Here is a 20668-nt window from a genome sequence, read left to right as displayed (position 1 = left end):
CTGCACCTGTGTGCGCCTAAGGTACGCTGGTGTGGTTGAGGTGGCATATGCTGCTGCTGTGTGTGTGAATCTTGGACTGTTATGTTGTATAATATTATGGGGTGGGGTCTGTATGGTGGAGGTTTGAGGAGCGTCCTTATGTTCTATGTCAAGTATTGGGTATGTATTTTATACCTATGCATACACAATGTATAAAAACACTGGTAGTGTTAGTTGTGAGGGACCTGCTGTTATGAGGCCTCTTGTATGTACATGGATAGACCCTTTGTAATTACTTGAGGATATTTGTGAAATGGGTTGTGTATATACATGTCCTGTATGAATGTGTTACGATGTTATATTCTTTTTCTTTACTGGTAGTCAGTAAATGTGGGGCTGATAGTGCTGTCCTGGGAGACAGTAATGGTGAAGCTGGAGGTGCTGTCCTGGGAGACGGGAATTATACGCAGGAAGGAATACATATAAATGACCTCATAGGGGACAGGAGCCATAGTAGGGAAACAAGTGTAGTCAAAGATAAGATAAAACCAATATTGCAAACTAGAAATACCGCAGGAAATAGCAAACAAGAGGACTCCACTAGCAATAGTGAGGATATATTACGAAAAACAACTGGTGGGAGCTCCATTGTTGGTGCTAGGGAGGATAGAAGTAAGACAGGGAAACATGCACCAACAGGGAATACAGTCACAGAAACCCAAGGCAAACGGAAACCAAGCCTGTGCACATACTATGCACTTAGTATCTGCTGGCATGGGAAATCTGGAAAAACAGATGGGACGTGCAACTATGACCACCCTAGAAAATGCCATGCCCATATGACAACAGGAAAATGCAAACTCCCTTCCTGTAAGATTTTTCACCCTGAACTGTGTACCTCTTCAGTACAGGAAAGACTGTGCTATAACTTAAATTGCCAGGCATACCATCTAAAGGGGACAAAAAGATACAAAACATCCAGGCCATGGGAAAACCTGGGTAGCCACAGCCACTCAAGAGGGAGAGGTTTTTTAGTGCCAGGAAGGAAAAAAACTGGCAGGAAATGGCAGAAATCGTACACCAAATCCAGTCATTCCTGGAGTGGAACCACAGTCGATGGCCTCCACTCCAAACCAACAGATACAGATACTAATGCCGGAAAAAAATCCCCCCCCCCCAGTACCAACAATACCACCAGTCCGATAACATTCTTCTTTGCAAATATACAGGGTCTAAAGCCAGCAACAAACAACAAAATACCTTTCATCCGTGGACTGCTTGCAGAGGCAAAGGCAATGTTCGCGGCTTTCACCGAGACCCACAAAAAGGATCACTTGGACAACGAAATATGGATCCCAGGTTACAACCTATACAGATGTGACAGAGTGAACAGGCAAAAGGGGGGGGGTTGGCCTGTACATTGCAGAGTCACTTGTTTGCACAGAACTGCTTAATGCCTCAAATGATGTAGTGGAAGTTTTAGCAGTAAAGGTCGAGAACCAAAACCTAGTCATTGTGGTAGTCTACAAGCCTCCGGATGCAACATCCCAGCAATTCCAGGAACAGCTGTTAAAAATTGACCACTGTCTGGAAAATCTTCCAGCTCCTGCACCCAACATCTTGCTCCTGGGGGATTTCAACTTAAGGCACCTAAAATGGAGGAATATAGCAAATAATATTGTTGCAGTAATAACACCAGGAGGCAGCTCTGATGAAAACTCACACTCACACGAGCTTTTAAATCTCTGCACAAAATTCAATTTAAACCAGCAAATAATAGAGCCTACTAGAATGGAGAATACACTAGACCTCATCTTCACTAACAATGATGATCTGATAAGAAATGTCACCATATCAAAAACAATATACTCAGATCACAATATAATTGAGGTTCAGACATGTATGCGTGGAGCCCCAGACCGACGTAATGAGACTAGTCACGAGGGAGCATTCACCAAATTCAACTTCAATAACAAAAACATAAAGTGGGACCAAGTAAACCAAGTCCTAACCGATATAAGCTGGGAAGATATACTAAGCAACACAGACCCCAACTTATGCCTAGAACAGATTAACTTGGTGGCACTCGATGTATGCACAAAGCTTATTCCTCTAAGAAAAAGGAGGAGTAGATGTAAAATAGAAAGAGACAGGCGCTCCCTTTACAGGCGACGGAAAAGAATAACAGCGGCTAAAAGAGGTCAATATATCTGAAATGCGTAGGGAGACACTGGTCAGAGAAATAGCAAGCATCGAACTTAAGCTAAAAGAATCCTTTAGGAGTCAGGAATCGCGGGAAGAACTAAAAGCCATAAATGAAATCGAAAGACACCCAAAGTATTTCTTCTCCTATGCCAAATCAAAATCGAGAACAACGTCCAGTATTGGGCCCCTACTTAAACAAGATGGGTCCTACACAGATGACAGCAAGGAAATGAGTGAGCTACTCAAGTCCCAATATGACTCAGTTTTTAGCAAGCCGCTAACCAGACTGAGAGTCGAAGATCAAAATGAATTTTTTATGAGAGAGCCACAAAATTTGATTAACACAAGCCTATCCGATGTTATCCTGACGCCAAATGACTTCGAACAGGCGATAAATGACATGCCCATGCACTCTGCCCCAGGGCCAGACTCATGGAACTCTGTGTTCATCAAGAACTGCAAGAAGCCCCTATCACGAGCCTTTTCCATCCTATGGAGAGGGAGCATGGACACGGGGGTCGTCCCACAGTTACTAAAAACAACAGACATAGCCCCACTCCACAAAGGGGGCAGTAAAGCAACAGCAAAGAACTACAGACCAATAGCACTAACATCCCATATCATAAAAATCTTTGAAAGGGTCCTAAGAAGCAAGATCACCCATCTAGAAACCCATCAGTTACACAACCCAGGGCAACATGGGTTTCGAACAGGTCGCTCCTGTCTGTCTCAACTATTGGATCACTACGACAAGGTCCTAAATGCACTAGAAGACAAAAAGAATGCAGATGTAATATATACAGACTTTGCAAAAGCCTTCGACAAGTGTGACCATGGCGTAATAGCGCACAAAATGCGTGCTAAAGGAATAACAGGAAAAGTCGGTCGATGGATCTATAATTTCCTCACTAACAGAACACAGAGAGTAGTCGTCGACAGAGTAAAGTCCGAAGCAGCTACGGTGAAAAGCTCTGTTCCACAAGGCACAGTACTCGCTCCCATCTTGTTCCTCATCCTCATATCCGACATAGACAAGGATGTCAGCCACAGCACCGTGTCTTCCTTTGCAGATGACACCCGAATCTGCATGACAGTGTCTTCCATTGCAGACACTGCAAGGCTCCAGGCGGACATCAACCAAATCTTTCAGTGGGCTGCAGAAAACAATATGAAGTTCAACGATGAGAAATTTCAATTACTCAGATATGGTAAACATGAGGAAATTAAATCTTCATCAGAGTACAAAACAAATTCTGGCCACAAAATAGAGCGAAACACCAACGTCAAAGACCTGGGAGTGATCATGTCGGATGATCTCACCTTCAAGGACCGTAACATTGTATCAATCGCATCTGCTAGAAAAATGACAGGATGGATAATGAGAACCTTCAAAACTAGGGAGGCCAAGCCCATGATGACACTCTTCAGGTCACTTGTTCTATCTAGGCTGGAATATTGCTGCACACTAACAGCACCTTTCAAGGCAGGTGAAATTGCCGACCTAGAAAATGTACAGAGAACGTTCACGGCGCGCATAACGGAGATAAAACACCTCAATTACTGGGAGCGCTTGAGGTTCCTAAACCTGTATTCCCTGGAACGCAGGAGGGAGAGATACATGATTATATACACCTGGAAAATCCTAGAGGGACTAGTATCGAACTTGCACACGAAAATCACTCACTACGAAAGCAAAAGACTTGGCAGACGATGCACCATCCCCCCAATGAAAAGCAGGGGCGTCACTAGCACGTTAAGAGACCATACAGTAAGTGTTAGGGGCCCGAGACTGTTCAACTGCCTCCCAGCATACATAAGGGGGATTACCAACAGACCCCTGGCAGTCTTCAAGCTGGCACTGGACAAGCACCTAAAGTCAGTTCCTGATCAGCCTGGCTGTGGCTCGTACGTTGGTTTGCGTGCAGCCAGCAGCAACAGCCTGGTTGATCAGGCTCTGATCCACCAGGAAGCCTGGTCACAGACCGGGCCGCGGGGGCGTTGACCCCCGGAACTCTCTCCAGGTAAACTCCAGGTATAATTTTGTATGTTTGGCTGGGAATAGGTTTGGGTGGGAAATGCAAAGGGGGGTGGGGGGGGTTGAGGCTTTAAACACGTTTGTGTTGGGGATAATTTTTAGGAATAGGTGTCTTTTCCTGTAGTGAATTACTTATGTGTGCTACGTGTCTTTTATGTTGTAGCAATGTAATGTTTGTTGTGATATATATCTAAACCATGACTGTTGTTAGTACACTGTTCAAGCAGTCTTGTGGTCGTTTAATACACTTTGTGGACAAGCATGACAACTGTTATATTAATGTATATATGTCAATATGTCTGTAAGATTAATGCAGGTTGCTGTGGTAAACCTGTTTGATTTAGAATAGGGGGGTAAAGAGGGGGGGGGGTGTTGGAAGCCACACGGAGTTGTGTGTGGTTCATTAGGCGATGGAAGGTTATCACATCTGTTGCCGGATAGGTCTTGTATTATTTTTTTTTTATTAACTGTTCTGTACTGTTTTAAATAAAATATAAAAAAAAATCTTTCAGTGGGCTGCAGAAAACAATATGAAGTTCAACGATGAGAAATTTCAATTACTCAGATATGGTAAACACGAGGAAATTAAATCTTCATCAGAGTACAAAACAAATTCTGGCCACAAAATAGAGCGAAACACCAACGTCAAAGACCTGGGAGTGATTATGTCGGATGATCTCACCTTCAAGGACCATAACATTGTATCAATCGCATCTGCTAGAAAAATGACAGGATGGATAATGAGAACCTTCAAAACTAGGGAGGCCAAGCCCATGATGACACTCTTCAGGTCACTTGTTCTATCTAGGCTGGAATATTGCTGCACACTAACAGCACCTTTCAAGGCAGGTGAAATTGCTGACCTAGAAAATGTACAGAGAACCTTCACGGCGCGCATAACGGAGATAAAACACCTCAATTACTGGGAGCGCTTGAGGTTCCTGAACCTGTATTCCCTGGAACGCAGGCGGGAGAGATACATGATTATATACACCTGGAAAATCCTAGAGGGACTAGTACCGAACTTGCACACGAAAATCACTCACTACGAAAGCAAAAGACTTGGCAGACAATGCAACATCCCCCCAATGAAAAGCAGGGGTGTCACTAGCACGTTAAGAGACCATACAATAAGTGTTAGGGGCCCGAGACTGTTCAACTGCCTCCCAGCATACATAAGGGGGATTACCAACAGACCCCTGGCAGTCTTCAAGCTGGCACTGGACAAGCTCTTAAAGTCGGTTCCTGACCAGCCGGGCTGTGGCTTGTACGTTGGTTTGCGTGCAGCCAGCAGCAACAGCCTGGTTGATCAGGCTCTGATCCACCAGGAGGCCTGGTCACAGACCGGGCCGCGGGGGCGTTGACCCCCGGAACTCTCTCCAGGTAAACTCCAGGTAAAGACCACGATGGTGAAATGATGGTGGAAGGAAGAGAAAAATTTCTCAGAGGTAAGATCAGATAGATTTGTGTGTACACACCTGTTTGTGGTTGCAGGGGTCGATTCATAGTTCCTGGCCCCGCCTCTTCACTGATCGCTACTGGGTCCTCTCCCTGCTCCATAAGCTCTATCAAACCTCGTCTTAAAGCTATGTATGGTTCCTGCCTCCATTACATCACTTGCTAGGCTATTCCACTTCCTAACGACTCTATGACTGAAGAAATACTTCCTAACATCCCTCTGACTCGTCTGAGTCTTCAGCTTCCAATTGTGACCCCTTGTTTCTGTGTCGTGTGTGTGTGTGTGTGTGTGTGTGTGTGTGTGTGTCCAACAAACTGGAGTTTGCTGGGTGAAAACATTTAAAATTTTGTAAGTCTCATAATCCACGGGACTGGAGCTACACTCTCCTCGACTCACACCTGATTACTTAAGATTCCCCAGAAGCTTTATGACACCTATGGGTTTAGAGCTTCCCCAGAAATATAATAATTTAAGTTAGGATTGATTAAGGATAACTATATCAGAATAATTGATTTATTTGCAGACTTCTGATACAATAATACACTATTCGTAATTTAACAACAAATGTGAAAGGTATGTGTTCCATAACTCATATGTGCCTCACATGTGATGTGGTGCCCCACATGCAACAGGGCAGTGATGACTCTTGTTCAGTTAGTAGGAGAGGCGCATGGCTGCACGCAGTCAGCTGTTCCATCACATTCACCTTCTGTACCAGAAAAATTTTCTCCATTCGGACATGTGTGTAAATTATCACTCTCGGGATAATAATTTGCTTCTGGACAGTAGTAAAAATTCTGGCAATTTGTTGGATCAGCGATCTGAGTGTAGGCATCTGTACAATAGACTATACACGGATCACAACACCGAGAATTGTCTGCCTGGCAGTCTGTGCCATCAAAGTAAGTGTCTGTGGCACAAGTAAGATGAATAGGAGTATCACCTACTCCACACAGGTAGTACTGGGTGCAGTCGTTCGGATCCGCAATTACGGCAGTTACGCCAGGACTTGGACATGAATAAAGACATTTTGGTGCACATACTCCACAACTAGCGGAGTCCGCATCAATACAACCTTGAGTTACATCAAATTTTTGGTCGCCGGGGCAAGGGAACGAAACATCACTCGGATGTCCGTTGGCCAAGCAAACGTAATAATTACGGCAGTTAGTAGGATCAGGAATTTTAGCACCGGGATCTTTCCCAGTACAGTCAAGGACACAGTAATCCTCAGTCGCCGCTTGTGTCTCACTCACAGCTTGCAGAACTTCCTTGACACAGTCTGTGTCACAGCTCGTGTAAGGAACATCGCCTGACACACCGATAACCTGAAGTTATAAAGTAAACTTTACTACCTTGTGTCAACATGTAAGTACTTTCCATTACAACAAAATGACAAAAAAAAGTGTGAATGTTGATCTAGTAATTCATTCGTTTTAAGTAACAAAAACATGGGTTTAATAAAACATGTTGCAGATCAAACATTATTGCTGCAATACAACGAAAGATGCTGCAGCAGAAACATATGTTGCATAGCAAACACAGATGTTGCATAACAAACAAAATCATTGTTTGAACCGCTAGAAAAATTCAACCACCCACTGGAGACGCGTCAGCTGGTAAAATAATAGACAACAGAAAATGTAGTGGCAATATTCCAACTAATGTTGTAAATAATGAAGTTAATCACCCAGGGAATTGTGAAGCAGCGGAAGAACAGTCATAAAAGAAAACAAAATGGTTATTATCATATCCATAGTTTTTAAAGTGGTGGACTGGTAAGCCAGGGAAAGGCCTCGGTCAGATGACCACAAGCTCCAGCGGTGGGTCATCATATGAATAAGACCCGCATCAGGAAACACTTGTCCTGTTTCCTGACAAATCTTACTTAATTTAAACTCATAAAAGAACCATCACATAGTAACAGGATGTCCTGTGACTCGGTTGGTAGCGCACTCACTTCACACACTGAGTGTCCGAGGTTCGATTCCCGATACGGGTGTTTCCTTACACCTGCTGTCCCTGTTCATCTAGAAGTATGTACATGGGTGCTAACCAACTGGTGTGGGTGGCATCCTGAGGGTGGTAGTATACATAGAAAAGGCTGGTGGCTTTGAAATGAGCTGAGGCAGAATAACATCTCTTAGCTTGTAAAACTAATTTGTATAAAAAAAAAAAAACAGCCTCAAAAGTGTTGTACATAACTCTGAATGGAATCTGTTTCATATATAAGAAATAAACTAAAGTGGGAAAGAAAAGTCATGAGTGTCTAATAACAATTACAGAATTTAAAACATAAATAATAACAGAGGATTTATATACACTTGGCTGCAAATAACAAGCTAAGACAAACCAGTGAAGGATAAAGGAGTGATAATCATATTTAAGGTAAAGTTGAGTTTAGGAAAGTTGAATGTGACAAATAACACTGTGTATAATGATCATGTTTTTGATGACTATAACATCAGGAAGAATAAAAGCATTGATGTCCGTCCTGTACAAGAGGAATGTGAGAGTAACAAAGAGGCTGTCACTAAGAGGAAGTGGACAGAACTGCTTGTAATGGGAGATTATAGTCACTGAGAAATACAGAAATGAGAAAATCTATAATGGAGAAGACACAATGAGAACAAAATAATACATGTAGTAATAAAGATCTTCCTCAGCAGTATGTTATCCAGCCTCTAATATTGTGAAGAGATGAACCAATCAGACTTTAATATTCACCCATGGTTCATCAGAGTGGATGGTTATTAGGAACTATCCACAGCTCAGTCCTAATGTTTAAATTCCTGGTACAAGTGCGAGTGAAAGATGAATATATTAGAATCAAGGAAGAAGAAAGAGTTTCAAAATTCCAGCCGGAATAATGTAAGTGATGATGGAGGAATTTAAAAAATACAGAGAGCTGTTTTTCATACCTAATGCGGGAAAGAGTAGAGATGTGGGTGAGATGGAGTTTGTGAGAACCTAAAAGAATTAATCAGAAAAATTAGTCTGTTGACTATTCTGCTGGTAAGAAACTGATGTGGTGAATATCAAATTAATAGGAAAATGTCAGTGATAACAGGAGAAGAGAGCTTTTTACTCCATCCTGCTACGCTGATGTGGGAGTAGTAACATAAATGAGATTAAGTTACCAGTATAACAACGAGGTAAAAGAACTTGGACGACATCATGGATTTCTTCAGCTCTGCTGGTGCCCTTCTGGCTTCTTGTAGAGTGCCTGTGCTTCTTGTAGGGTGGCTGTGCTTCTTGTAGGGTGGCTGTGCTTCTTGTAGGGTGGTTGTGCTTCTTGCAGGGTGGCTGTGCTTCTTGTAGGGTGGTTGTGCTTCTTGTAGGGTGGTTGTGCTTCTTGTAGGGTGGCTGTGCTTCTTGTGGGGTGCCTGTTCTCTATGGCTTGACTGATTCTTACTGTGGGATGAATGTATCTTGCTAGAGTGGCTATCGTATACTCACTAACCTTACAGTGTTCTTACCTCTTTATAAACAGTGGTTGTTGTAACATAGATAAAACACCTGCTAGTTCTCAGACGCTCACAGAGAACTCAATTAAAAGGCTTCGAAATTGCTAAACAAACTTTTTTTTGTATAATAAATAATTGGTAGCATTATACTATGAAAGTTAAATATATTTTTCTGCGTCAGTTTGTCACCATTTTATCTCAATATTTAAAATCAAATACTATTATAATTACTGGAGAACGTGTCAGAGCTTCACATGATTTATTGTAACCCCGTAATACACAAACGTATATACATCTAGATGTGTATCTCCAGGTTTACCTGCAGTTTACCTGGAGAGAGTTCCGGGGATCAACGCCCCCGCGGCCCGGTCTGTGACCAGGCATCATGGTGGATCAGGGCCTGATCAACCAGGCTGTTACTACTGGCTGCACGCAATCCAACGTACGAGCCACAGCCCGGCTGGTCAGATACCGACTTTAGGTGCTTGTCCAGTGCCTGCTTGAAGACAGCCAGGGGTCTATTGGTAATCCCCTTCATGTATGCTGAGAGGCAGTTGAACAGTCTTGGGCCCCTGACACTTATTGTATTGTCTCTTAACGTGCTAGTGACACCCCTGCTTTTCATTGGGGGGATGTTGCATCGTCTGTCGAGTCTTTTGCTTTCGTAGAGAGTGATTTTTGTGTGCAAGTTTGGTAGTAGTCCCTCTAGGATTTTCCAGGTGTATATAATCATGTATCTCTCCCGCCTGCGTTCCAGGGAATACAGGTTCAGGAACTTTAAGCGCTCCCAGTAATTCAGGTGTTTCATCTCCGTTATGCGCGCCGTGAAGGTTCTCTGTACATTTTCTAGGTCAGCAATTTCACCTGCCTTGAAAGGTGCTGTTAGTGTGCAGCAGGACACAAATAACCCGCACATAGAAAGAAGCTAAGGACGACGTTTCGGTCAGACTTGGCCCATTGACTAGTCACACTAACACTGGCTCCCCCCATCTTCGTGTGTTAGCGTGACTGGTTAATATTCCAAGTCGGACCGAAACATCGTCATAAGTTTCTCTCTCCTACGTTCGGGTTGTTTGTGTATTGTTCCAGCCATGGTATTGTGCAATGTTGTTCTTTATGTTAATATACAGTGTTTACATTAACACTTATTTTAGATATTAATTCATCCTCAAAATTAATGTTAAAGCAGTGTTACCAGTTCCAGGTATCCTGGGTATCACATACCCCAGTTCCAAGTATCCTGGGTATCACATACTCCAGTTCCAAGTATCCTGACTATCTCATACCCCAGTTCCAAGTATCCTGGGTATCACATAGCCTAACTCCAAGTATCCTGGATATCACATACCCCAGTTCCAAGTATGTCAGTTGCGTTAACTACAACATTTAGCAAGAAAAAGTTCCATGATGAACAGCTGTGTATTTCCCTCAGATAATGTTGGAGCAACTCACCTCCTGCCATGTGTTATGTGGCGAGTGTATCTCAGGCTTATTAGCCACATTTCTCACATGCTCCGCCCTCTGTCATGTTGAAAAATTGTTACAACGAAACACTGGTATTTGTCTAAGAAACATATTCATTATGAAACTAAACGTATACAAACAAACTTAAGAAGTTATGCTATGTTCAGCTGAAAGCGGGTTTACATAAAGCTAATATCAGTTTTAATAAGCCAGAATATCAGGAAGAGCAAGAAAATGCAATTGGTGGTTTCAGCCTTTTCATATCTCAACAAATCTGACAGTCATTTTCAAACAACACAAGAACTCCGTCTGGAGTTTACCTGGAGAGAGTTTCGGGGGTCAACGCCCCCGCGGCCCGGTCTGTGACCAGGCCTCCTGGTGGATCAGCCCCTGATCAACCAGGCTGTTGCTGCTGGCTGCACGCAAACCAACGTACGAGCCACAGCCCGGCTGATCAGGAAAACCCTCATGTCTGCAGCAACTCTTGTAATACTTGAGACTCAGTGTACATAGGACAGCCATGGCAATATTTGGAGAACTGTTATTCTAACATAAACGTATTTTCAGATATTGTCAAGAAAACTCTGCTCTCTTCCAACATTTGAAAAGTTTCAGCCACACCATCAATTGGAATGAAATATACTGCCTCAACTGCCATTACTGTACTTAATAAAGCCCACTATGATGAAAGGAAGGGAAAATTCTGAGTGACAAGATCAAGTAGCTCCTGACGACGCACGAGTGTGAAAGATCTTGAATTAAAGATTTACATTCTCATGTGGCTTGATCTACATATAATGTGTATATATATATATATATATATATATATATATATATATATATATATATATATATATATATATATATATACAGTAAACTGGAGTTTGATGGCTGAAAATGAAAGTTTATGTAGGTCTCTTCATCCAAGGGATGACTCGTGTGGGTTTAGAGCTTTCCCAGAAATATAATAATTTAAGTTAGGACTGATTAATAACTAAATCAGAATAAATTATTTATTTACAGACTTTTGATACAATAACACAGTATTGGTAATTTATTTATTTGATGTAAGATGTGATTTTTAACAACAAATGTGAAAGGTATGTGTTCCATAACTCATATGTGCCTCACATGTGATGTGGTGCCCCACATGCAACAGGGTTGTGATGACTCTTGTTCAGTTAGTAGGAGAGGCGCATGGCTGCACGCAGTCAGCTGTTCCATCACATTCGCCTGTTGTAGCAGAAAATTTTTCTCCCTCCGGACATGTGTGTAAATTATCACTCTCGGGATAATAATTTGCTTCTGGACAGTAGTAAAAATTCTGGCAATTTGTTGGATCAGCGATCTCAGTGTAGGCATCTGTACAATAGACTATACACGGATCACAACACTGAGACTTGTCTGCCTGGCATTCTGTGCCATCAAAGTAATTGTCTGCGGGACAAGGAATGTGAATAGGATCCTCACTTACTCCACACAGGTAGTACTGGGCACAGTCGTTCGGATCCGCAATTACGGCAGTTACGCCAGGACTTGGACATGAATAAAGACATTTTGGTGCACATACTCCACAAGTAGCGGAGCCCGCTTCATGACAATCGGAAGATACATTATCAAATTTTTGGTCATCGTCGCAGGTGAATGGAATATCACTCGGATGTCCATTTTCCAAGCAAACGTAATACCTACGGCAGTTAGTAGGATCAGGAATTTTTTCACCGGGATCTTTCTCAGTACAGTTAAGGACACAGTAATCCTCAGTCGCCGCTTGTGTCTCACTCAAAACTTGCAGGACTTCCTTGACACAGTCTGTGTCACAGCTGGTGTAAGGAACATCGCCTGACACACCGATAACCTGAAGTTATAAAGTAAACTTTACTACCTTGTGTCAACATATAAGTACTTTCCATTACAACAAAATGAGAAAAAAAGTGTGAATGTTGATGAAGCAGTTCATTTGTTTTAAGTAACAAAAACATGGGTTTGATCAAAAATATTGCAGATCAAACACAGGTGGTGCATGCCAAGCACACATGTTGCATAACAAACACATGTTGCGTAACAAACAGAGATGCTGTATACCAAACAATCATTGTTTGAACCACTAGAAAAAATTCAATCAGCCACTGGAGACGCGTCAACTGACAAAATGACAGAGAACAGAAAATGTAGTGCCAATATTCCAACTAATATTCTAAATAATGAACATAAAAACAAGAATTGTAAAGCATCGGGAGAATGGGAGTCATAAAAAACCATTACATAGTAATAAGGTATCCTGGGGCTTGGTTGGTAGTGCACTCAACTCACACATTGAGTGTCCGGGGTTCGTTTCCCGGTACGGTTGGAAAACATTAGGACGTGTTTCCTTAAGACACCTGCTGTCCATGTTCACCCATCAGTAAAATGGGTACCTGGGTGTTAGTCGACTGGTGTAGGTCGCATCCTGGGACAAAACTGCCCGAAATGCTCTGCATAACAAGTGGCTTTCTATTTAGTATGTCATTGATGTTAGCTAGGCCTGTATACCTTGTACATGTACTCGTAGAAATAAAGATATTATTATTATTATTATTATTATTATTATTATTATTATTATTATTATTATTATTATTATTATTAAATCAGACTTTAATATTCACCCAAGGTTCATCAATGGATGGTTATTAGGAACTATCCACAGCTCAGTCCTAATTAATGTCTAAGTTCCTGGTACAAGTGAGAGTGAAAGATGAATATCTTACAATTAGGGAAGAAATAAAAAGAGCTGCAAAATTCCAGCCGGAATAATATAAGTGGTGATGGAGGAACTTAAAAAAAACAAAGCTATTTTCATATCTAATTTCTACATTAAGAGAAAGTCTAGTGCGGGAAAGAGTAGAGATGTGGGTGAGATGGAGTTTGTGAGAACCTATAAGAATTAATCAGAAAAATTAGTCTGTTGACTATTCTGCTGGTAAATAAGAAACTGATGCGGTGAATATCAAATTAATAGGAAAATGTCAGTGATAACAGAAGAGAGCTTTTTACTCCATCCTGCTACGCTGATGTGGGAGTAATAATATAAATGAGATTAAGTTACCAGTATAACAACGAGGTAAAAGAACTTGGACGACATCATGGATTTCTTCAGCTCTGCTGGTGCCCTTCTGGCTTCTTGTAGGGTGACTGTACTTCTTGTAGGGTGGCTGTGCTTCTTGTAGGGTGGCTGTGCTTCTTGTAGGGTGGCTGTGCTTCTTGTAGGGTGGTTGTGCTTCTTGTAGGGTGGTTGTGCTTCTTGTAGGGTGGTTGTGCTTCTTGTAGGGTGGTTGTGCTTCTTGTAGGGTGGCTGTGCTTCTTGTAGGGTGGCTGTGCTTCTTGTAGGGTGGCTGTGCTTCTTGTAGGGTGGCTGTGCTTCTTGTAGGGTGGCTGTGCTTCTTGTAGGGTGGCTGTGCTTCTTGTAGGGTGGCTGTGCTTCTTGTGGGGTGCCTGTTCTCTATGGCTTGACTGATTCTTACTGTGGGATGAATGTATCTTGCTAGAGTGGTTCTCGTATTCTCACTAACCTTACAGTGTTCTTGCCTCTTTATAAACAGTGGTTGTTGTAACCTAGATAAAACACCTGCTAGTTCTCAGACTCTCATAGAGAACTCAATTAATAGACTTCGAAATTGCTAAACGCACTTTTTATATAAGAAATAATTAAGCAAGTTAAATATATTTTTCTGCGCCAGTTTGTTACCATTTTATCTCAATATTTAAAATCAAATACTTTTATTACTGATGAACATGTCACTTGGAATATTACAAGATGCTACACATGATTTATTGTAACCACGAAATACACAAACGTATATACACCTAGATGTGTATCTCCAAGTGTATATACACAGGACACAAATAACCCGCACATAGAAAGAAGCTGATGTTTTGGCCCGACTTGGACCATTGACTAGTCACACTAACTGGCTCCCCATCTTCGTGTGTTAGTGTGACTAGTTAATGGTCCAAGCTGGACCGAAACGTCGTCATAAGCTTCTATGTTCGAGATATTTGTGTATTGTTTCACTCATGGTATTGTACCGTTTTCTACTTTCTGTATATACACAATGTTTAATCCCTATTTTAGATATTAATTCATCCTCAAAATTATTGTCAAGATAGTGTTATCTTACCGACTCTTGTGTGTCCAACACTCCTTAAAAACGCCAAAATAACATGATGAAGGGGGCTACCATACGCCTTACCATCAACAATGATGAAGATAAAATCTTTATCACGTCACACACACACACACACACACACACACACACACTGTGTGTGTGTGTGTGTGCGCGCGCGCGCTCGTGTGTGTGACCCAATTAATATTTGTACTTATAACTCATTACACTTGTGACCGCCTGACCGGGTGTGGATGTGTGAATGGCTCATTACTTTGTAATTTGTTCATGATTGTAACAATGTGTAGAAGTGTAGATGATACATTACCTTTGTAATTTGTCGTGATTGTAACAATGTATAGAAGTGTAGATGATACATTACCTTTGTAATTTGTCGTGATTGTGACCAGATCTACCTGGAGTTCGTTACCTTTGTAACTTGTTAAGCTATCAAAACTTTGGGGTCCGGTCCCTGGACCCATTATGTACCTCTGTAATCTTTCGACTACCGACGACAGGATGGGTATGGGGTGCATAATTGGGTCATGATAAAATTTTACACGGTGAAATTTCTCAACAAAAGCTTATTTAGCTATTTGTTTATTCTTAGAAATAAATACTGTTATTGGACACGTCTCTAGGCTGTCTTTAAGATCAGCTTAGTTTGTTACAGCTTGTCCAAATGAATCACGAAGTTGTTGTATACTGTATGGATTTAAGCCTATTTCTCCTTTATACCTATATAACTAGTACTGGTTTCCTCCCTGAAGCTTATTATGCTGACATCTTCGTCAATGATACAACGAGCACCTGCAGCATCCTCAGTCCTTCCAGCAACATATATTATAATTATGATACTTTGGACTCAGGCCACTGAGCTCAGCACTGGTAAATCAACGGTCACTGCTGCTATAGCAACCATTACAGCAGTGACCTTAATATGTGACCTTAGACACAGTATAGTTACGTCCCAGTCAAGGTGCCGGTTAATGACTCACCGTAAAACAGACCTGTGACAGATTTTTCCTGACGAATAAACTAACAGCAATAACAATGGCAATTTCTTCATCAATTGCCTCCAGACGGTTTGTAATGTAGACATGTATCTTTTAATTATATAATGTTAGATTTATTCGTGATATGAAACCCACAAAGAGTTATTAAAGACGAGGGAACTTACGTGCCTCTTAAGAATAAGCTTGGCATTAAATAACTAATAACAAAATATATATAAATACACTGTAATATTTTATTGATTTCATGACTGTGTAAGCTCATTATTATTGCTCTATTCATTACCCCAAGTATCCTGGGTATCACATACCCCAGCTACAAGTATCCTGGGCTTCACATACCCCAGCTATAAGTATCCTGGGTATCACATACCCCAGCTATAAGTATTCTGGGTATCACATACCCCGGTTCTTAATATGTCAATTGCGTAAACTACAACATTTAGCAAGAAAAAGTTCCATGATAAACAGCTGTGTATTTCCCTCAGATAATATTGGAGCAACTCACCTCCTGTTATGTGTTATATGGCGAGTGTATCTCATGCTTATTAGCCACATGTCTCATATCATCTGGCATCTCGAAAAAACACTTATTCAAAAACTGGTATTTATCTAAGAAACATATATAGTGTAAAATCGAAAATATACACATATATACATGTGTATATACATATGTGTGTGTGTGTGTAAGACAAGCCTCAGGGGGATGGAAATCTTCAGTGCAAGATCTTTCACATATCTCCGTGCATCATCAGGAGCTTTGCAAAGTTGCAAGTGCTGTGAGGAAAGTTTCCCTCAATCCACCTGTTGCTCATGCAACACTGCATAGCTCCTGATGATGCACCAAGATGTGTAAAACATCTTAAGATCTTAAGCTGAAGATTTCCCCTCCAGTGGCTTGTCTGTGATTGTATATTATATATACGTATGTAGTTTTTTGGCTACTTTCTTATTCATTAATTTTTTAATAGTTTGAAACTGAAGATATTCTACAATTGTAATATAGAGGTTTCTTTGTATTCAGAATAAGGATGGTAGCTGGCAGTGTTTGCTTCCTCACTCGTCGCCTCTAGACTTGTGGCTTTGTCCCCTCGTGAAGATTTCTGGCTCAGTTTTGTAATGTACGAATTATTTTTGGTAGTTGTAGTAATATTGTAGTAGCAGCAGCAGTATTAGTAGTAGCAGTAGCAGCAATAACAGTTGTTGCAGTTTTTTTTTTTTAACAAGTCGGCCGTCTCCCACCGAGGCAGGGTGACCCAAAAAGAAAGAAAATCCCCAAAAAGAAAATACTTTCATCATCATTCAACACTTTCACCACACACACATAATCACTGTTTTTACAGAGGTGCCCAGAATACAACAGTTTAGAAGTATATACTTATAAAGATACACAACATATCCCTCCAAACTGCCAATATCCCAAACCCCTCCTTTAAAGTGCAGGCATTGTACTTCCCATTTCCAGGACTCAAGTCCGGCCTTGTAAAAAGTAACCGGTTTCCCTGAATCCCTTCACTAAATATTACCCTGCTCACACTCCAACAGCTTGTCAGGTCCCAAATACCATTCGTCTCCATTCACTCCTATCTAACACGCTCACACACGCTTGCTGGAAGTCCAAGCCCCTTGCCCACAAAACCTCCTTTACCCCCTCCCTCCAACCCTTTCGAGGACGACCCCTACCCCACCTTCCTTCCCCTACAGATTTATACGCTCTCCATGTCATTCTACTTTGATCCATTCTCTCTAAATGACCAAACCACCTCAACAACCCCTCTTCAGCCCTCTGACTAATACTTTTATTAACTCCACACCTTCTCCTAATTGCCACACTATGAATTTTCTGCATAATATTTACACCACACATTGCCCTTAGACAGGACATCTCCACTGCCTCCAACAACCTCCTCGCTACAGCATTTACAACCCAAGCTTCACACTCATATAAGAGTTTTGATACCACTATACTTTCATACATTTCCTTCTTTACCTCCATAGTTAACATTCTTTGTCTCCACATATACCTCAGTGCACCACTCTTATCTTTTTTCCCCTCATCAATTCTATGATTAACCTCATCCTTCATAAATCCGTCCACTGATATGTCAACTCCCAAATATCTGAAAACATTCACTTCTTCCATACTCCTCCTCCCCAATTTGATATCCAATTTTTCTTTATCTAAATCATTTTATACCCTCATCACCTTACTCTTTTCTATGTTCACTTTCAACTTTCTGCCTTTAAACACACTCCCAAATTCGTCAACTAACCTCTGCAATTTTTCTTTAGAATCACCCATAAGCACAGTATCATCAGCAAAAAGTAACTGTGTTATTTTTTAATTTGATTCCCCATAATTTAATCCTACCCCTCTCCCGAACACCGTAGCATTTACTTCTTTTACAACCTTATCTATAAATATATTAAACAACCATGGTGATATTACACATCCCTGTCTAAGATCTACTTTTACCGGGAAGTATTCTCCCTCTCTTCTACACACCCTAACCTGAGCCTCACTGTCCTCATAAAAACTCTGTACAGCATTTAGTAACTTACCACCTTTTATCCACCAATACATAATCTAACAAACTACTTTCATTACATGCTATATCATACCTTGTATATTTATTTATCCTCTTTTTCATAAAATATGTATTACTTATTACCAAACCTCTTTCTACACATAGTTCAATTAAAGGCTCCCCATTTTCATTTGCCCTTGGCACCCCAAATTTACCTACTACTCCCTCCATAAAATTTTTTCCCACTTTAGCATTGAAATCCCCAACCACAAGTACTCTCACACTTGGTTCAAGACTCTCCACACATTCACTCAACATTTCCCAAAATTTCTCTCTCCTCTACACTTCTCTCTTCTCCAGGTGCATATATGGTGGTATTATTATTTTTAGTAGTGTTTGCAATGTTGATTTATCAAATTAACTACATATTGTATAAGATGTATCAGTTGCTATTGAAACAAATAACTTGATGAAAAAACTGAAATTGATTATTCAGATCAACAAAAATGAGTTAGTAAACTTGCACTGTTTATATAGTTCAAACATTATCTACCAACCTTCCTCCTTGATGACTCCCTACTGATAGATCTGATCATCAGTATCATTCAGTTATATCACTTAACATTCCATCCTGGCATCATACATAATTATGCTTTGCATAACTATACAACCACTTATGATGTTTTGCATAACTATTAGCTTTTACATGTATGATACAATCTATGCTAAATAAAATCTGTTATACAGCTGCAGTTCACTGGAAAATAATGTTGTATTCTTGCTGTATGTAAGCCTCAGTAGGGTGTGCACATATGGCACCCAGGGAGTTGACAGGCACTCTCCAGCACCCCTGACTTGACACATATCACAGTGCCACCCAGGGAGTGGAAAGGCACTCTCCAGCACCCCTTACTTGACACACATCACAGTGCCACCCAGGGGAGTGGACAGGCACTCTTCACCACTTCTCATTTGACATATGTCATAACTGTGGCAGGAGGCAGCATCAGTACAGTGAGACGAGTGTCAAACTATTATTAGTTGATCTTAATGGCCAACCGTACCATTTATTGCACTTTAATTAATAACATGAGGTGCCGTATTATGTTGCGTAATTATTGGAAATGAGTGACAATCAAGTTTGATCCAAGGAAAGGGAAAATAATTCAGTAATGATTTACATACAGTTGTATAGCGTGATTTTAACACCCAGCTTATGTGTTGTTACATATTCTTATATACATATACTCTCAGTACCACTTTGTCCCTCAGATTTGAAAGCTATATACACTTAGAGAACTATATATTCTTAGTGTATATACACAGAGAATAAACTTTAATACTTTTTTAATGGATTAAAGTATTCCTGATAGTGTACAGGTGAACTCCAGTCGTAATGAGCCTCTGTACGCTCAATAGACCTTAACTCTAACAGACAAAGTAACTGTCTTCCTCAGTCATCGTCATCTGCTAGTCCCACTCTCTTACATGTTATCATTCACAACTCTGCTCTCTGCCACTTGTCGTGCTCTTTCTCTTGACCTCTACCACAGCAAGTCAGCAATGGTGTTGCTGTTATTGCTGGTGTCAGGAACCACTTCTGTTGCTGCAGCTTTTGCTAAGTCACCAACACTACTCACGAAATCGTAATGACACAATTGCAAACAAACCATACCAAGGGTGGGGTTAGACCTTGTGATCAGAGTCATAAAACTCCAGACCAACGTGTTAGCCACTGAGCCAGCTAGCTACAATATACCTAGTTGGATGAATCTTATTGTAGCTAGCTGGCTCAGTGGCTAATGCATCGGTCTGGAGTTTTATGACACTGATAGCAGGTTCTAACCCCACCCATGGTATGGTTTATTTCATCAACACTGTTTTTTTTTTTTATTAACACACTGGCCGATTCCCACCAAGGCAGGGTGGCCCGAAAAAGAAAAACTTTCACCATCATTCACTCCATCACTGTCTTGCCAGAAGGGTGCTTTACACTACAGTTTTTAAACTGCAACATTAACACCCCTCCTTCAGAGTGCAGGCACTGCACTTCCCATCTCCAGGACTCAAGTCCGGCCTGCCGGTTTCCCTAAATCCCTTCATAAATGTTACTTTGCTCACACTCCAACAGCACGTCAAGTATTAAAAACCATTTGTCTCCATTCACTCCTATCAAATACACTCACGCATGCCAGCTAGAAGTCCAAGCCCCTCGCACACAAAACCTCCTTTACCCCCTCCCTCCAACCTTTCCTAGGCCGACCCCTACACCGCCTTCCTTCCACTACAGACTGATACACTCTTGAAGTCATTCTGTTTCGCTCCATTCTCTCTACATGTCCGAACCCAATTTTATAAAGTTTTTCTTCTTCTCTT

General features: G+C 41.2%; 2 protein-coding genes and 1 long non-coding RNA gene across 3 annotated transcripts in view; 1 reads left to right on the top strand and 2 right to left on the bottom strand.

Annotated features, from left to right (window-relative positions):
• LOC138855216 (uncharacterized) overlaps window positions 1-16950 on the top strand; it is a 49421-nt gene extending 32471 nt beyond the window's left edge. The window contains exon 3 of the long non-coding RNA XR_011394412.1: window positions 16789-16950. This is a non-coding gene — a long non-coding RNA (uncharacterized lncRNA). The remainder of the gene's footprint in view (window positions 1-16788) is intronic.
• LOC128703172 (peritrophin-48-like) lies at window positions 6178-9130 on the bottom strand. Its single transcript, XM_070103377.1, has 2 exons — window positions 8819-9130; window positions 6178-7006 (listed from the first exon to the last, which is right to left on the bottom strand). Exons 1-2 carry the CDS (start codon window positions 8855-8857, stop codon window positions 6329-6331), a joined length of 717 nt encoding a protein of 238 aa, XP_069959478.1. The 5' UTR covers window positions 8858-9130; the 3' UTR covers window positions 6178-6328.
• LOC128703171 (uncharacterized) lies at window positions 11609-14171 on the bottom strand. The gene is made up of 2 exons (XM_053797749.2): window positions 13695-14171; window positions 11609-12467 (listed from the first exon to the last, which is right to left on the bottom strand). Exons 1-2 carry the CDS (start codon window positions 13731-13733, stop codon window positions 11787-11789), a joined length of 720 nt encoding a protein of 239 aa, XP_053653724.1. The 5' UTR covers window positions 13734-14171; the 3' UTR covers window positions 11609-11786.
• Window positions 16951-20668: the final 3718 nt, after the last annotated feature.

This window comes from Cherax quadricarinatus, chromosome 85, assembly GCF_038502225.1.
Source record: "Cherax quadricarinatus isolate ZL_2023a chromosome 85, ASM3850222v1, whole genome shotgun sequence".
In the NCBI taxonomy this organism is placed as follows: Eukaryota; Metazoa; Arthropoda; class Malacostraca; order Decapoda; family Parastacidae; genus Cherax; species Cherax quadricarinatus.
This window is presented reverse-complemented; position numbering and strand designations above follow the sequence as displayed.